General features: G+C 44.5%; 1 protein-coding gene across 2 annotated transcripts in view; it reads left to right on the top strand.

The window, feature by feature from the left end:
- LOC133053611 (polycystin-1-like protein 2) overlaps positions 1-18754 on the top strand; it is a 101942-nt gene that overhangs the window by 8947 nt on the left and 74241 nt on the right. For both annotated transcript variants that reach the window (XM_061138169.1, XM_061138166.1), the window contains exons 4-5: positions 5304-5414; positions 11606-11753. In XM_061138169.1, the coding sequence (XP_060994152.1) occupies positions 5304-5414; positions 11606-11753 (259 nt within the window). The remainder of the gene's footprint in view (positions 1-5303; positions 5415-11605; positions 11754-18754) is intronic.

The following is an 18754-nucleotide window of genomic DNA, read 5'->3' as shown; positions in this document are numbered from 1 at the left end:
AAATGAATAAAATGTTACATCACCCATCATTCCTCTTGATACATATACTAGCATATTTGTTTCACCTATTATTTGACTATATCATAGTTTGTCTCTTCCTTCATTGAGAGATGTGTGGATTGATCCTTGCTATGCGAACAATCCTTAAATAATTGTTTTTCTTTGTCCAAACAAACAACCATTCTGGGTGGTATCTCCCTTTCACATGGGAGGATTTCTCCAGAGCCTTGTTTTCCTAAACCAGATTAAATCTGCCTCTGAGCCAGGTTCGTCTGGTGACAAGGATTTTCCCTCGGAAAACAACTTGCTCCTCTCCCCACACGTCTGACCCACATTGCCCTTGCTCCCCTTAGAGCAGGCGCCAGGGAAGGAAATGCTGACTTCAGCTAGGTGGTCCTCTCTGACTCCCTCGCTGGTCCCACATTCCTGAGACCGTGGCTCCCCAAGGGGGAGCGGCCTGTGCTGGATGGGCCAATGAGTATACTTCACTCACAGGTGGAGCTCAGTGGGCTATTTCCTCAAACACTCAGGTGCAAGCTCTCAAACCTTGTAGCCACACCCAGAAGGCACACTGGATGAAACCCTGCATCCTTTGGGGGAAGTTTGGAGGAGATATGGGCAGAGCCCCAGGAGGTGTGTGTTTGTATCTAAGAGCTACCGTCACTCGTTCATTCAATCAGTTTGCCAACAGACATTAATTGAGCACCAACAGTATGCCACGCACGATAGTGGGCTCTGTGGACTCAGCGATGAATAAAACACAATCTGTTCTTCAACAGAGGTCACAGTCTAATGGGGAGATAGACACAAATGCAGGCAATTACCTAGCACTGTGCTGAGTGTCACATAGAAGGGAGCAAAGCTGCTTCTTAGTCACTAATGCAAAACTCACTTTGTACCTGCTCCATGTATCAGGCACTGTTCTGTGTGCAGGAGATAGAGCAGTGGGCAAAAACAAAGCAAAAGAAAACATCCCCTCTCTCTTGGAGATTGTACTCTAGTGCTATGGGTGCCCCTAGTAGGGAAAGAACTCACGCTGAGGGATGTAGCAAACTGGGTCCCAGCAGGAAACCAGAAATCATTCTAAGTCTTCCAACAGAGCGGACTACGCAAGTCATGGAAGTGCTGAGAAGCCAAACAGGAGATAAGGATGCAACCCTGAGATTAGAGCAGCACAAAGCCACTGCCGTGGCTGTGGGGAGGGCTGGAGGGACAGCCACAGAGGATGTCACACCAAAACCAGAAGTCAGGGCTGCCCAGCAGGCGCTGGGACCACGATGGAGGCTGCCCTGTGGGAGCAAGGACCAGCGGGGAGGTCCTCGCCAGAGGGATCTGCGGCTGCAGAGGAGCTACTGTGAGAATGGGTGACAGGCATCCTGCCCGCACCTCTTTCCATCTGGGGCAGGAAGAATTATGAACACCAAGGTTCCCGCCCCAGTCTCTGGAACTGTGGGTATGATGAGATGCCATGACCATGAACTTGATAAATTACGTGGCAAAAGGGTCTCTGTGCAAGTAATTATGGTTGCTAATCTTAAAATAGGGAGATTATCCTGGATTACCCAAGTGGGCACAGTCTAATCACATGAGCCCCTCAAAGCAGAGAACTTTCTCCAGCTAGAAGCATAAGACAGACGTGGCAGATGAAGTTGGATAGATTCAAGCATGAGACAGATCTGATGGTCACTGCAGGCTCTGAGATACAGGAGGCCATGTGGAAGGACTGGATAGAGGCCTCTAAGAGCTAAGAGCGGTCCCAGCTGACAACCAGAAAGGACATGGGACCTCAGTCCTACAGTCCCAAGGAACTGAGTTCAGCCATCAGGAAGAATGAGATTGGAGGCAGGTTCCTCCCCAGAAGCTCCAGGAAGGAAACGCAGCCCTGCTGTGACACTGTGATTTCAGCCCGTCATACCCTGAGTGGAGCCCAGGTGAGCCACCCAGACCTCTGACCTCCAGAACTGTGAGGTAATAAATGTGCACTGCTCTATGCCACCAAGGTCCTGTTACTTGTTACAGCAGCCACTGGACATTTCGTAGACGTAGTATGACTATTCCTGGAGGAACAGGCTAATATATTGCCTCCAGTCTTCCATCAGCACCTGCTAGAGCACAGGGGAGTGTGGGAAATGTAGTTCCCCGAATTTGAAACCAAGTGGGGTGAGGGTGGATCTGCAGGCTGATGGTCAAAGGGCTGGCCCACTTCCCAGGGGAGGTGAGATCTAACTGAGATCTGAAGATCTGATAGGAATCACGCAGGAAAAGGACAACAGGGTGAATGGGGGGGCGGTGTTTAGGGAGAGGGGAGAGCCTGTGTCGGTCTTGGGGCCGAGAGTGTGGTAAGTGTAGGGAGCTGCAAAGTGCTCAGCGCAGGTAGAGGTGGGGCTCTCGCACCCGAGGAACCCAGGCTGCAGCCCAGGATGTTGGGGAAGCACTGGAAGCTTTATAGCAGGGGAGGAACATGGCCAGGTGTATTTTAAAGCCACCCACAGGCTGCTGTGAGTCCAGGCAAGGGAGGCTGATGCCAGAAACCCAAGTGAGAGAGGCTGGGGGCAGAGACTAGGGCAGTGCAGATGGAGAGAAAGGTACAGGTTTCAGAAACAGGAAGTACTGATGGGACTCATCAATGATGCGAGTCCAGGATGACCTTGGCATTGAGAGGAGAGGCTGGAGGAGGAGCAGCTGGTGGAGAGGGGAGAAAGGAGATCGTACTCAGGTCTTGGGGCTGCCTTACCAAGTACCACAGACTGAGCAGCTTAAAACAACAGAAACACATTCTCTGGCAGTCTGGAGGCCGAGTCCAAAATCAAGATGAGAGCTGGACTTCTCTAGCTCTGAAACCTGCAGAGGAGAGCCCTTCCTTTCCTCATCTAGCAGCCAGTATTTGTCTGCAATGTTCCACCATAAACCCTTGTAGATGTGTCTCTCTAATCTCTGCTTCCAGCTTCGCGTGTCCTGTCTCTGTGTTCACAGGACAGCAATCATACTGGACAAAGGGCTCACCCTAATGACCTCATCCTAACTTGATTATGTTTGCAAAGACTCTATTTCCAAGTAAGCTCACATGCACAGGCACCAAAGGCCTTAACTTCAACATACACACTTGAAGTCTAGTCTGAGATCAAAACCTCATTTCAGGATATGAGAAACTCGGGGTACCCTGTGACATCCATGTGTAGATGCTGTGTAGATGACTGGACACACAGGATCGGAACTCAAGAGAAACCTAGTTAAGAGACATAAATTGGAGAGTCATTGGTCCATGGTTAATAACAACAGGTGAGGGTTATTAGTCTAAAATCAGCATCGATGGTGACTGCAGCCGTGAAGTTAGAAGACAATTGCTTCTCGGTAGGAAAATTATGACAAACCTAGACAGTGTGTTGAAAAGCAGAGACATTACTCTGCTGACAAAAATCCACACAGTCAAGGCTATGGTAAAGGCTGCGGTCTTCCCAATGATCACGTACGGTTGTGAGAGCTGGACCATAAAGAGGGCAGAGAACCAAAGAATTGATGCCTTTGAACTGTGGTGCTGGAGAAGACACCTGAGAGTTCCTTGGACAGCAAAAAGAAATCAAACCTGAATACTCACTGGAAGAACTGATGCTGAAGGTGAAGCTCTAATATTCAGTCACCTGATGCGAACAGCCGACTCACTGGAAAAGTCCCTGATACTGGGAAAGGTTGAGGGCAGGAGAAGAGGGAGTCAGAGGATGAGATGGTTGGATGACATCACCAATGCAGTGAACACGAACTTGGGCAAACTCTGGGAGATAGTGAGGGACAGGAAGGCCTGGCATGCTGCAATCCATGGGGTCACAAACAGTTGGACATGACTGGGCAAGTGAACATGACAAGACAAGAGGGAGGCATGAAACCATGACACAGGGGGAGGAATCAGGGCCAGGAGAGAATCTGAGGATGGGGTGGGGCTTGCCTGGCAAGGTAACGGGACAGGCAAAGAGCACTGAGATATGCCAAAATCTGGGACTTTCCTGGTGGCACCGTGAATAAGAGTCCGCTTCCCAATAAAGAGGACACAGGTTCGATCCCTGGTCTAGGAAGACTGTACATGCCACGGAGCAACTAAGCCCCCATGCTGCAGCTACTGAGTCTGCATGCCACAACTACTGAAGCCTGTGTGCCTAGAGTCTGCTCTGCAGCAAGAGAAGCTACTGCAATGAGAAGACCACATACTGCCACAAAGAGTAGCCCCAGTTTGCTGCAACTAGAGAAAGTCCATGCAAAGCAATGAATACCCAGAACAGGCAAAAATATAAATAAAAGTAGAAAGAAAACTAAAATTTAATTTTAGTTGATCAGTCGTGTCCGACTCTTTGCTACTCCATGGTAGCTTTGGTATCACTATACTCTTTGAGTAGATAGTAAGAGTATAACCATGATATAGCTCACCAAGCTCCTCTGTCCATGGGATTTCCCAGGCAAGAATACTGGAGTGGGTTGCCATTCCCTTCTCCAGAGGATCTTCCCAACCCAGGGATTGAAGCCAGGTCTCCTGCGTTGCAGGCAGATTCTTTACCTACTGAGCCACTAACCCCAGTAAAGTTGTTTGAAGAAATAAATATGTATGCCAAACTCTGGAGCAAGCATGGGTTTCTGAGAGATGAAAGAGGACAATCAAGGTGATGCAGTGCGGGGCAAACCTCCAGGATGCTCTGGAGCCAAGGAGGGAGCCAGGACCTGCCTGCCCCTTCTCCAGGCCTCTCTAGGCATCTATTACATCTACATGGGTGGAGGGAGGGGGTTGGGATGACCCCGCAGTTTCTGACCAGAGCTCTGACCAGACCACACCCCTCTCCTGTGGACACCTGGTGCCCTTGGTGGACACAGAGTTCCTAACCTTGTCCCCTCTTTGCCAGTTCTCAGGGTGTTGAATTCTACCTTAGGTCATCTGACTAGATGCCACTGGACCAGTGCTTCTCAAAGTGGGGTCCCTGGGCCAGCAGCCTCGACATCACCTGTTAGAAAAGCAAATTCTCAAGCTGCCGGCCAAATCTACTGAATCTAAATCAGGGTCTGGAATCTGTGTCGTCACAAGCCCACCTGGGGATTCTGGTATATTCCAACATTCTGGACCCTGAGCTATTGGAGGGAGGGAATCTACTTTTCTCTCAGCCAGCACCAGGCTCAGTGCCGGGTCTTCAGCGGACACCAACTAGTGCTTGCTGGGGGCACGGTGGGTGAATGAGCAAATGCAAGGTCGTTCATCTCTTGTCTGGTGTTGTCCCTTGTCTCCTTCACACGGCTCCTGTTTCCTCTGGGACGTGGGCACCTCCCAGGCCAGTGCCAGGGGCTGCAGGCCTGCCAGGTGGCAGCAGATGGGACCTACTTTGGAGACCTGTGCCCCAGCCGGGGCAGCTACCTGTGGGTGCAGTACCTGTGCCGGGAAGGTGAGTCCCCCACTTGCCTGGGTGTGGGAATTCCCTCCTTATTTCCAAGCCACGTCTAGTCCCTCTTGGAGCAGACGGAGCAGCCATGCAGAGGGTGGATCTGCTGTGTGCTGAGACCTTCTCACTCAGAACTCCCTGCCTGGCTTAGCCTGGGGGAAAACCATTTGAGGTTCAGTTGCAAAACAAGCCATCAAACCAGAAGTTTAAAATAACTGTTTTAACCCCAAGACCTTTCAAATTAAATTTCATGGATTGAGCCAATAAACACAACAGACAAAACCGAGATTACTTGATTAGAAGGATTCCTACATGCCACACCCACTCAACCACCACCCCCCATAGCCTGCCATTTTAGAATGCACAAGGACTTTCACAAATCTAAAAAACCATAAGCATAACCCAACTACCACAATTCGTGCAAGTTTTATGAATCAAGAAGGGAAACTCCCCCCATTCAATTCTTTTTTTTTTTTTTTTTAAATACTTATTTATTTGATTGTACCAGATCTTGGTTGCAGAACACAGAATCTTTGATCTTCACTGTAGCATGAGGGATCTTCCATGGTGGCATGTGGGATCTAGTTCCCTGAATGGGGATTGAACCTGGGTCCCCTGCATTGGGAGCTCAGAGACTTAGCCACTGGACCATCAGGGAAGTCCCCCCCCCCCCCCATTCAATTCTACAATCCTGTTTGCTATTAGAAACAACTGTTAACTATTTAGAATAAATTTTTCCCTCCTTTTAAAGTGTTTTCATAGACAGCCATAGACATGAATGTACAGATGTATATTTTTATACAAATATACATGAGTTAAACATATTAGTCTACAACTCAATGTTTTTCACTTAATAATATATCCTGGACATCTCTCTAAGTCACTACTTTATCCTTTTAATGACTGCACAGTATACTATCATATACTGTGAAAGTGAAGTTGCTGGTCGTGTCCAACTCTCTGTGACCCCATGGACTACAGACCACCAGGCTCCTTGGTCCATAGGATTTTCCAGGCAAGAGTCCTGGAGCGGGTTGCCATTGCCTTCTCCCGTCATAGGATTAAGTCAAAATTTACTTAACCTGTTCACCTCTTGATGGACACTTAGACTGCATCTGAGTTTTCCTTCTTACAGATCACTCTATGGTGATCTCTTGTGCATGTATCTTGGCATGTACCTGGGATTATTTTTAGAGGAGAGATCCCTAGTAGCAGAAATGCTGGGTCATAGGGTACATGCATTTTAAATGTTAGTAGAGATTGCCACATTACCCTCCAAAATGGCTGTATCGAGTTCATTCTTACTAACAGTGCCAATTCCCCTTGGGTTGGGACACCACATTATGCCCTTGTCCAACCAATTAATTGGTTAGAACAGCAAATTCTACTGAGGCTGTGAGTAATGGAGCAAGGAGCTCTGCAGGGGAAAGATGAGTCAGGGAAGGTTGGGGTCCCTAGGGGCCATCCAGGAGAGCGGAACCCACAGAGACAGGAGGAAGAAGGCTGCACAGAAGAGAAGGTACAGGCCATGGGGGTGGCATTAGTTAATGGAACACACATGAGTGGAATAAGAGTTAGCGGGGTGTCTTGTTTTGTTTGCTGGGAAGAGAGGCCACGTGGTTTGGCAGCAGTTTCCGTTTGGTGATTTTGCTCCTGGACAAAGGGTACCCTTGGAGATCTGCCTGTCGCAGCCTCACTGTCATTAGACACACACACACAGCTTAGGGCAGGGGGTGAGCTGGGTCTGGCTGCCACATGGGCCAGATTTTCTGTCTCGACTTTGATTTCAAATATCCTGTCCCTTGTGAATCAGTGTGTTCTGATCACATCAGCTTCTGATTTCTGAAGGGAGGAACTTCATCCAGCAGTCCCCCCTCCCCCCACCCCCCAGCCTTTGTGCCCAGAACGGCCTGCTGCATCCCGAGTTTCCTCGGATGATTGTGAATCAGGACCAATCAGGACCGCAGTGGCTTTCTGACCAGCTCAGGAAAGTCCTTTTCATTTGTGTCTCCTTTTTATTACTTTTCCCTTCTCATTTGTGTCAGAAACCAAAAGATGGTATTGCACAAATTAGCCCAGGGCTGCATGAACCCTGGAAGTTCTACCCTTCACCCATCCTGTAGGCTAACTTATGAAGCTTAAGGTTTTGTAAAATGTAAGGAGCACTAAATGGCTAACGATGATTCATCAGCCACCCTAACCAAGGAAATTTTCCTAAAGATGATTTGCCTTTTGCCTTTTTAAGCATTTTAAAGTACATTTAGACAATCAATGGATCCTAGTTAAATAAATTAGGGTACATTGTGCAGCTATTAAAGGATATAAGAGCTCTCTGACTGAATTCATACAGAACAATCTCCAAGATATATTAAGTGAAAAAAAACAGAAGTTGCCAAATAGTGAACAGAGCACCATCTGTATAAATAAAAAAGTATGTACATGCTTGTGCATGTGTCAGTTCAATTCAGTCGCTCAGTCGTGTCCGACCCTTTGCGACCTCATGAATCACAGCACGCCAGGCCTCCCTGTCCATCACCAACTCCCGGAGTCTACTCAAACTCATGCCCATCGAGTCAGTGATGCCATCCAGCCATCTCATCCTCTGTCGTCCCCTTCTCCTCCTGCCCTCAATCCCTCCCAGCATCAGGGTCTTTTTCAATGAGTCAACTCTTCCCATGAGGTGGCCAAAGTATTGGAGTTTCAGCTTCAGCATCAGTCCTTCCAGTGAACACCCAGGACTGATCTCCTTCAGGATGGACTGGCTGGATCTCCTTGCAGTCCAAGGGACTCTCAACAGTCTTCACCAACACCACAGTTCAAAAGCATCAATTTTTCGGTGCTCAGCTTTCTTCACAGTCCAACTCTCACATCCATATATGACCACTGGAAAAACCATAGCCTTGACCAGACGGACCTTTGTTGGCAAAGTAATGTCTCTGCTTTTTAATATGCTATCTAGGTTGGTCATAACTTGCCTTCCAAGGAGTAAGAGTCTTTTAATTTCATGGCTGCAGTCACCATCTGCAGTAATTTTAGAGCCCCCAAAAATTAAGTCTGACACTGTTTCCACTGTCTCCCCATCTATTTCCCATGAGGTGATGAGACCAGATGCCATGATCTTAGTTTTCTGAATGTTGAGCTTTAAGCCAACTTTTTCACTCTCCTCTTTCACTGTCATCAAGAGGCTTTTTAGTTCCTCTTCATTTTCTGCCATAAGGGTGGTGTCATCTGCTTGTCTGAGGTTATTGATATTTCTCCTGGCGATCTTGATTCCAGCTTGTGCTTCTTCCAGACCAGCATTTCTCATGATGTACTCTGCACATAAATTAAATAGGCAGGGTGACAATATACAGCCTTGACGTACTCCTTTTCCTATTTGGAACCAGTCTGTTGTTCCATGTCCAGTTCTAACTGTTGCTTCCTGACCTGCATACAGGTTTCTCAAGAGGCAGGTCAGGTGGTCTGGTATTCCCATCTCCTTCAGAATTTTCCACAGTTTGTTGTGATCCACACAGTCGAAGGCTTTGGCGTAGTCAATAAAGCAGAAATAGATGTTTTTCTGGAACTCTCTTGCTTTTTCGATGATCCAGCAGATATTGGCAATTTGATCTCTGGTTCCTCTGCCTTTTCTAAAACCAGCTTGAACATCTGGAAGTTCTCAGTTCACGTATTGCTGAAGCCTGGCTTGGAGAATTTTGAGCATTACTTTACTAGCGTGTGAGATGAGTGCAATTGTGCAGTAGTTTGAGCATTCTTTGGGATTGCCTTTCTTAGGGATTGGAATGAAAACAAACCTTTTCCGATCCTGTGGCCACTGCTGAGTTTTCCAAATTTGCTGGCATATTGAGTGCAGCACTTTCACTGCATCATCTTTCAGGATTTGAAATAGCACAACTGTAATTCCATCACATCCACTAGCTTTGTTCGTAGTGATGCTTCCTAAGGCCCACTTGACTTCACATTTCAGGATGTCTGGCTCTAGGTGAGTGATCACACCATTGTGATTATCTGGGTCATGAAGATCTTTTTTGTACAGTTCTTCTGTGTATTCTTGCCACCTCTTCTTAATATCTTCTGCTTCTGTTAGGTCCATACCATTTCTGTCCTTTAATGAGCCCATTTTTGCATGAAATGTTCCCTTGGTATCTCTAATTTTCTTGAAGAGATCTCTAGTCTTTCCCATTCTATTGTTTTCCTCTATCTCTTTGCACTGATCGCTGAGGAAGGCTTTCGTATCTCTCCTTGCTATTCTTTGGAACTCTGCATTCAAATGGGAATATCTTTCCTTTTCTCCTTTGCTTTTAGCTTCTCTTCGTTTCACAGCTATTTGTAAGGCCTCCTCAGACAACCATTTTGCCTTTTTGCATTTCTTTTCCATGGGGATGGTCTTGATCCCTGTCTCCTGTACAATGTCACGAACCTCCGTCCATAGTTCATCAGGCTCTCTGTCTATCAGATCTAGTCCCTTAAATCTATTTCTCCTTCCACTGTATATTCATAAGGGATTTGATTTAGGTCATACCTGAATGATCTAGTGGTTATCCCTACCTTCTTCAGTTTAAGTCTTGAATTTGGCAATAAGGAGTTCATGATCTGAGCTACAGTCAGCTCCCGGTCTTGTTTTTGCTGACTGTATAGAGCTTCTCCATCTTTGGTTGCAAAGAATATAATCAATCTGATTTCGGTGTTGACCATCTGGTGATGTCCATGTGTAGAGTCTTCTCTTGTGTTGTTGGAAGAGGGTGTTTGCTATGACCAGTGCATTGTCTTCGCAAAACTCTATTAGCCTTTGCCCTGCTTCATTCCGTACTCCAAGGCCAAATTTGCCTGTTACTCCAGGTGTTGACTTCCTACTTTTGCATTCCAGCCCCCATAATGAAAAGGACATCTTTTTTGGGTGTTAGTTCTAAAAGGTCTTGTAGGTCTTCATAGAACCGTTCAACTTTGGCTTCTTCAGCGTTACTGGTTGGGGCATAGGCTTGGGTTACTATGATATTGAATGGTTTGCCTTGGAAATGAACAGAGATCATTCTGTCATTTTTGAGATTGCATCCAAGTACTGCATTTCGGACTCTTTTGTTGACTATGATGGCTACTCCATTTCTTCTAAGGGATTCCTGCCCACAGTAGTAGATATAATGGTCATCTGAGTTAAATTCACCCATTCCAGTCCATTTTCGTTTGCTGATTCCTAGAATGTCGACATTCACTCTTGCCATCTCCTGTTTGACCACTTCCAATTTGCCTTGATTCATGGACCTAACATTCCAGGTTCCTATGCAATACTGCTCTTTATAGCATCAGACCTTGCTTCTATCACCAGTCCCATCCACAACTGGGTATTGTTTTTGCTTTGGCTCCATCCCTTCCTTCTTTATGGAGTTATTTCTCCACTGATCTCCAGTAGCTTATTGGGCACCTACCGACCTGGGGAGTTCCTCTTTCAGTATCCTGTCATTTTGCCCTCTCATACTGTTCACGGGCTTCTCGAGGCAAGAATATTGAAGTGGTTTGCCATTCCCTTCTCCAGGGGACCACATTCTGTCAGACCTCTCCACCATGACCCCACCGTCTTGGGTGGCCCCACACGGCATGGCTTAGTTTCACTGAGTTAGACAGGCTGTGGTCCCGTGATCAGATTGGCTAGTTTTCTGTGATTATGGGTTTAGTGTGTCTGCCCTCTGATGCCCTCTCACAACACCTACCGTCTTACTTGGGTTTCTCTTACCTTGGACGTGGGATATCTCTTCACGGCTGCTCCAGCAAAGCGCAGCCGCTGCTCCTTACCTTGGACGAGGGCTATCTTCTCACGGCCGCCCCTCCTGACCTTGAATGTGGAGTAGCTCCTCTCAGCCCTCCTGCGCCCGAGCAGCAGCTGCTCCTGTGCATGTGTGGGTATCTGTAAAAGGCGACCCAGGAGACTGGTTAACAGTGATTGCTTCTGGGGACCAGAACTGGGGGTCTGAGGGGTAGCAGTAGGGAAGGACTTTCTTTTCATTGTAGACCCTCTGTACATTTTAAGTTCTGTATCTTGGATGAAACACATAATTCAAAAGAACTTTATAAAGTAGAATAAACATGCAGAAGCTGTAAAAGCTCCACTAAGGACAGGTAGACAGAAGACAGTAAGTTTTAAACAGAAACATGCAATTTTGCTTCATAACAGCAAACGGTATTTGTGTTTTGATCTGCAGGCCTACAGTTGATGGTGTCCAATGAGAGTTTCACCTTTGACAATGTCACCATCTCCCTTACATGGCTTCTCTCTCCCTACATTGGAAACCTGTCCTGTATAATTAAAACAGGAGACGGCCACATTTTCGATCCCTACTACCCACCCAGGTAAGAGGTACCTCTGAGCCTTGATTCAGAATGTATCAGTCAGTTTTTGCTGCGTAACAAAACATCCTAACACTTAGTGATTTACAATAATAGTGATTATTTTTCATGGTTCTTTGGATTATCTAGGTGGCTTTTCTTATGTGGACTAGCTCAGATGGATGGCCTAGGAAGGCCTCATTCATGTGTCTGGCAGTAAGTTGGATGTTGGCTAGTGGCATGTGTCAGTCATCACCCAACAGGCTAGTCTAGGCTCATGTGCATGGTGGCAGAAGAGTCTCCAGCAATGAATGAAAGCAAAGCGCAACATGCAAGCATTTCTGAATCACTACCTATGTCACATTTTCTAATTTTCCCATTGGCCAAAGCAACTTCCAAGGCCAGAGAAATAGTTTCTACCTGTTGACAGAAGGCATGTCAGGACCACAGTACAAAGTGGCATACATATGGAAATGGGAAGAATGGTGTTTACAGGTTTTCTCAGTGAAGGTCACTCCAAAAGTCATGGAGAGCTGGGTCCTTTTGGCTTGACTCAGTAGAATCTTCCCTGAGTCACTGTCCAAGGAGTCAGTAATGGGGTGAAGAAGATGCTCACCTGGGGGTAGGAATGCTTTTTATTGATAAGGATAATAAAAATAATAGTAGCATTATTAATAATAGTGCAGCTAAGCAGCTTTCATACATGATTTCACTTAATCCTCACAACCTCATGAGCTAAAGTTATGCTGTCCAATATAATAGCCACTCACCATATGAGCTACTGGGCCCTTGGAATAAGGCAGCTCTCAATTGAGATGTGCTGTAAATGTAAATACACATGGAGTATTGAAGACGTAGCTCCCTTCCCACCAAAGAGTGTAAAATATCTCACTAAATGACGTTTTGATATTGTTTATACATAGAAATGGGCTGTCCCCAGGCAGCGCCAGTGGTAAAGAACCCACCCACCAATGCAGGAGACATAAGAGACGTGTGTTCGATCCCTGGGTCAGGAAGATGTCCTGGAGGCAGGCACAGCAATCCACTTCAGAGTGTTTTCGCAGAGAATCTCCTGGACAGAGGAGCCTCTTGGGCTACAGTCCACAGGGTTGCAAAGAGTTGTACATGACTAAAGTGACTTAGCAAGCATCCACACATACATAGAAATGACAGTGTTATGGATCTATGAGGTTCAGTTCAATTCAGTCACTCAGTCGTGTCCAGGTCTTTGCAACCCCATGGACTGCAGCATGCCAGGCCTCCCTGTCCATCACCATTTCCTGGAGCTTGCTCAAACTCATGTCCATTGAGTTGGTGATGCCATCCAATCATTTCATCCTATGTCGTGTCCTTATCCTCCCGCCTTCAATCTTTCCCAGCATCAGGGTCTTTACCAATGAGTCAGTTCTTCGAATCAGGTGGCCAAAGTATTGGAGCTTCAGTTCAGCATCAGTCCTTGCAGTGAATATTCAGGACTGATTTCCTTTAGGATGGACTGGTTTGATCTCCTTGCAGTTCAAGGGACTCTCAAGAGTCTTCTCCAACATCACAGTTCAAAAGCATCAGGTTAAAGGAAATAAATTATTAAAATTAATTTCACCTGTTCCTTCTCATGTTTTTCAGTGTGACCCTTAGAAACTTTATAATGACACACGTGGCTCACAGTTTCTGTTGGACAGTGCTGAGCTAGATAATGATCATCTTGTTTTACAGACAAAGCTGTTGAGGCTTAGAGGGTTCGGTAGCCTTGCTCAAGCCATGCAGCTAGTGAGTGGCAGCACAGCTAGATAAGTCAGGACTGCCTGGGAATCTAAGCCCTGGCTCTTAGGCCCCAGTGGAGAACACTTGATGCTTGCCGCATCAGGGCCCGAGGGCATCGGGTGCTGCCTCCTCCAGGAAAGAGTACCTCCCCAACCTGATGGCAGCTGCACACAATTCATAACGTTTCAGAGTCCTACCTGGGCCTGAGTAAGCTCCATTCTGCCCTGCTGGGTGCCCCAGCCAGAGGGCTGCCCCATCAGTTCCAGGTCCTCCTTGGGTTCTGGTTCATTTCAGGGGCCCCAGTTCAACAAGGATCCTCAGGGAAATCATGGAGGCCCACAAGCCCCTCACCTAACCCTGAAACATCTCTGGTTCTACCTCGTGAGGCTAGGTCTCTGAATCCAACCACGCGGGTACCTGGCCTTCCTGAAAGGCCTGGGTGGGCGGGGGCAAATGAAGGGCAAGCCCTGCCCAGAGCCCAGATCTGGTCCAGTGAGTGTGCTGGGTTCTCAAGCTCAGAAATCCTTTGGGGTCTCAGGCATTGTGCCATGCTGCCAAATAAACTGTGTCTAGAGGCTGGGGTTCTTACCCCAGATATAATTTAAGACCCAGAGATAATACCTGGGTTTCCATTTCCTTCCCTATCACATTTATATTGATGGCGATCTTAACACATTTATTGACCAGGGAATTTTTGTCGAAATTAATACCTGTGTTGTTAATATATTTCTGGTCAATAATGTGTTAACAGTTTCACAGAATAAAATAAATTATACATGAAGATGCTTTGTGGGGGAAAAAAGTTTAAATGATAGAAATATCCAAGGCATTATTCTGTGGGTTTCTTCCCATTTGCTAGTATTTCATTAATAAAACAAGAAATGCTATGTTACACAATCTTTCACCTCCCAAATTTCATACAAATTGTATTTGGCATAAGTTAAAATTGACTGACTGTAGCCCTGCTAAGCTCTTTAGTTACACAAGGATATTTCAGTGACATACAAATATAGTTAAAAACTGGAGCAAGTGGGACAAAAGTGCAAATATTTGTCCACTCAGGATGGTGAATTCAAGGGTATTTATCATATTACTCTCTGGAATTCTCTGATTAATTTTTTTCTTAATCTAAGAGAAACAGCAATAAGCAATGCTTTACATTTGCAATCCCTCTGGGCAGTCCTGTAAGTAAAAGTTACTGGTATTTTTTTTTCTCTTTCGAAAGAAATAGATAATGACACCCTTCACCATCACCCCACCCAAATAATCCAATTTTGTCTGCTTTAAAGATTTGTTAGACCTTGAAACTACCCACTCACCTTCTTCTATGATTTTTTTTTAACATTAGGAGATATATTTCTGATGCTCTCTTATCTGCACTAGCAGCCTCAGCGCTCAATTTACAGTGTGAAAATAGCATGAATTTTAAGTGTACAGAAGTCACATACTTTGCATGAATGTCACTATACTCTTTTAAAATGTGTTTGTACAGACCCCTATTTTTGCTTAACTCCTCTTTAGAGTATGAGGTGCGCTTTTTAAATCGGACCATTCATCTCCATACCAGATAAATCAGCTGAGTTAATGGGATAGGAGGGCTCTCCCAGGGGCTCAGCAGTGAAGAATCCCCCTGCCAGCGCAGGAAACAATGGTTCTATCCCTGGATTGGGAAGATCCTCTGGAAAAGGAAATGGCAACCCACTCCAGTATTCCTGCCAGGGAAATCCCATGGACAGAGGAGCCTGGCAGGCTACAGTCCCTGGGGCTGCAAAAGAGTCAGACCCAACTTACCAACTAAACAGTACAGGATCCTCAAACAGAAACATCATAGTTAAGTCAAAGGATTTCTCCTTTGAATGCTTGCCTTGCACCCCCATGTCTGGTGTTCATTTGCATGGCAAGCTGTTTTGTTTCTTTGCTTGTCACGGGCAACTTTCTACATTTCTGAAATTATATTACATGCCTTAAGGGACAATTAGCATAAAGTGAAGTTTGTCCTAGTGCTGGATAACTCAGTGCCACCTACTGGCAGATCAGGGCATTGCCGTTATTCTTGGGTCTATTTCAAGTCACCTCTGGACACCTCTGAGTCTGGAGGGCGACCTTCCCTTTCCATTAAACTGTATTCCAGTCATGTCAAATATCAAAGCAACGTATACAAGTCAGTAAGTGAGGGAGTCTTGAACTAATTTTTAAACATTTTATGGAGGTACAAGGTGTGTACAGAAAAGCACACAAGAAGATACAGAAGATACAGCTCAATTAATTTTTTACACAATAAACTCAGGCATATAACCAGCATCCAGATCAAGAAACAAAACGTGGCCCGCCCCCCCAGAAATCCTCCAGGGCGCCACCAAGGATACTGATTTCTAACATCATTGAATACTGTGATCTGTTTGAAGATTATATAAATATCACCATGAAGTATATTTTCCTTTGTGTCCTACTTCTGCTCAATAAGCATGTTCCTGAGATTGATCCATGTTGTTGTGTATAACTATGGTTTCTTTTTTCTCATTGCCATATAACACTCTGTTGTATGATAGTCCTCTATTCGTTCTAGCACTGATATGCATAGGGATGGTTTCACATTTGGACTATTATTAATACAACTTGTGCAGCTGTGAACATTCCAGTAAGTGACTTTTCAAGCATATATGTACACATTTCTGTTGGGCTTACACCCAGGAGTGAAATTGCTGGGTCACAGGATTATTAAATTTAAGTTCTTGTCTCCGTTGTTTTGTACTCCGAGCACAGCTTCTCTTTGTTGGCAGCAGTTACTACACCACTTTGTGCTCTTCTCCCTTGGGTAAGATCACTGAGAGAAATCAGGAAAAAAAAATCCATCTCCCTGCTTTTTAGTCCTGAGCAATTTCAGTTGGCATCAGAGTTTAGAGAATGAAATAAATTGCTTCTTCCAGATGGATTGCTAAAAAATGGGCTAGATTCAAAGTTACCCTTCACATTTCTATAAAGAGTAAGAGCTTTTTTATTCTGAAATCTACATTGTTTGATATTAATGGACACTCCAGAATTCTTTTGATTAGTGTTTACTGTTACATCTTTATCTTTTTACTCTTAACCTAGCCATATTGTCATATTTAAAGTGGGCATCTAGTAGACAGCATGTAGAGTCTTGGTTATTATTCAATCCTGTCTGGCATAATAATTGCTATGTTTAGACCATTTACAATTAATGTAATTATTGATATAGTTAGATTTAGGTCTGTTATTTTGTTATTTGTGTTCTATTTGTACCCTCTGTTTACTTCCCCCTTGTTTCTCTCCTTTCTTGCCCTCTTTTGAATAATTTGAATATTTTCAGTATTCTATTTTTGCTTATTTATTGGCTTTTTGGTAACACTTATTTGGATAACATTTTAAGTAGTTTCTTTGGGGATTATAATATATATATATATATATATATATATAAACTTTCACTTTATTAACTCTCAGTGGTAAATATTCACTTAGAGTTAATATTTTACCACTTCAGGTAAAATGTTAAGGCCTTATTAGCATATGGTTTCCTTTGCCTTCCATCTTTTATGTTATAATTGTCAATTGTAGGGCACTTATATACATTGAAAAGCCCTTTCAACAGTTATGCATATATCAAAGAACTTAAGAGGAAAAAAATAGTCTACATTAACCAAGACATTTACCTTTTCTTGTGCTCTCCCTTCACTCCTGAAGTTCCAAGTTTCCCTCTGATATCATTTCCCTTCAGCTGGAAAAACTTCCTTCAGCACTTCCTTTAAAGTAGATTTTATAGCAACAAAGTCTCTTAGAGAATTTCTTTATTCCTGATAATGTGTTTATTTTGCTTTAATTCCTGGAAGATACTTTTGCCAGCTATAGAATTATGTGTTGACAGTTTTTTTGGCCTTTTGAAGATGTCATTCACTGTCTCTGACCTCCACAGTTTCCAAAGAAATCTACAGTCATTCAAATCACTGTTTCCTCTGTATGTAGAAGTTAAGTCACTTCAGTTGTGTCCAACTCTTTGTGGCCCTATGGACTGCAGTCCTCCAGGCTCCTCTGTCCATGGGATTCTTCAGGCAAGAACGCTGGAGTGGGTTGCCATGCCCTTCTCCAGGGTATCTTCCTAACCCAGGGATCCAAACCGTGTTTCTTACATCTCCTGCATTGGCAGGCAGTTTCTTTTCCAATAGTGCCACCTGGGAAGCCCCTCTATATATGCAGTGTATCATTTTTCTTCAGCACGATTTTGAGATTTTCTTTTTATTCTTTTGATTTTCACGCTATTCAGCAATTGTGTGGGCGTGCTTTAAGTTTTTTTGCTTGTTTGTTTTTTGTTTACATTTGGTTTCATAGAACTCAAATCTTTGAATTTATGTGTTTTGCCAAATCTGGAAAAATTTCAGCCATTATTTCTTCAAATATATTTTTCTACACCAAGCTCTTTCTCTCTGGTGCTAAAATAACACAAATGTTTAACTTTTAGATATTGTATCACAGATTGCAGACATTCTACTCATTTCAACAAGTTTAATCTCTTTTCCCTCTGTGTTCTCTAGGTTGGACAATTCCTCCTACTCTATCTTTAGGTTATTAGGTGACTTTTTCCTCTTCCGTCTCTATCCTGCTATTAAATCCATCCAAGGAGTCTTTTGTTTCATACATTGTGCTTTTCATTTCTAAAATTTCCATTTGGCTTTTAATGGTTTATATTTCTCTGCTGAGAATGTCTATCTTTTCATTCATTTCAAGAGGATTTCCTTTTACTTTGTGGAGCATGGTTATAATCCCTGGGTTAAAGTCTTTGGTAATTTCAATATCTGAGTCATCTCAGAGCTGACATGTATCGATGATTTTCCCTGAAATTTGGTCACATTTTCCTTGTTCTTTGTGTATCAGGCAATTTTGAATTGTATTCTGAACATTTTGGGTAGTAGGTTCCAAGACTCTGTGTTCTTCTTAAAATGCTCTGGAAAATGTTAATATTTTGTTTGTTTGTTTTGTTTTAGCAGACAACCAACTCAATTAGATGCAGACCACACATTCTGACCTGCCTTCTATGAGCAGAGATTCGCACACCAGTTCAGTTTCCAAAGCTGTCAGGTTCTGTTCCACTCATGTGCCACTTGGGGTGCTGGTTTACCTTGTAGTTCAGTCCTTTACTAAAGGCTTTTACTATGCTTCTTTGGGTCTGTTCTGCACGTGCACACATTACGGGTGAACTCAAGATTCATGCTAGGTCACACGCAGAATTAGGGAATTCTCTTCTTTCCTTT

Source organism: Dama dama, chromosome 4 (assembly GCF_033118175.1).
Source record: "Dama dama isolate Ldn47 chromosome 4, ASM3311817v1, whole genome shotgun sequence".
NCBI lineage: Eukaryota > Metazoa > Chordata > Mammalia > Artiodactyla > Cervidae > Dama > Dama dama.
The sequence above is the reverse complement of the archived record's forward strand: the minus strand, read 5'-3'. Positions and strand labels throughout refer to the sequence as shown.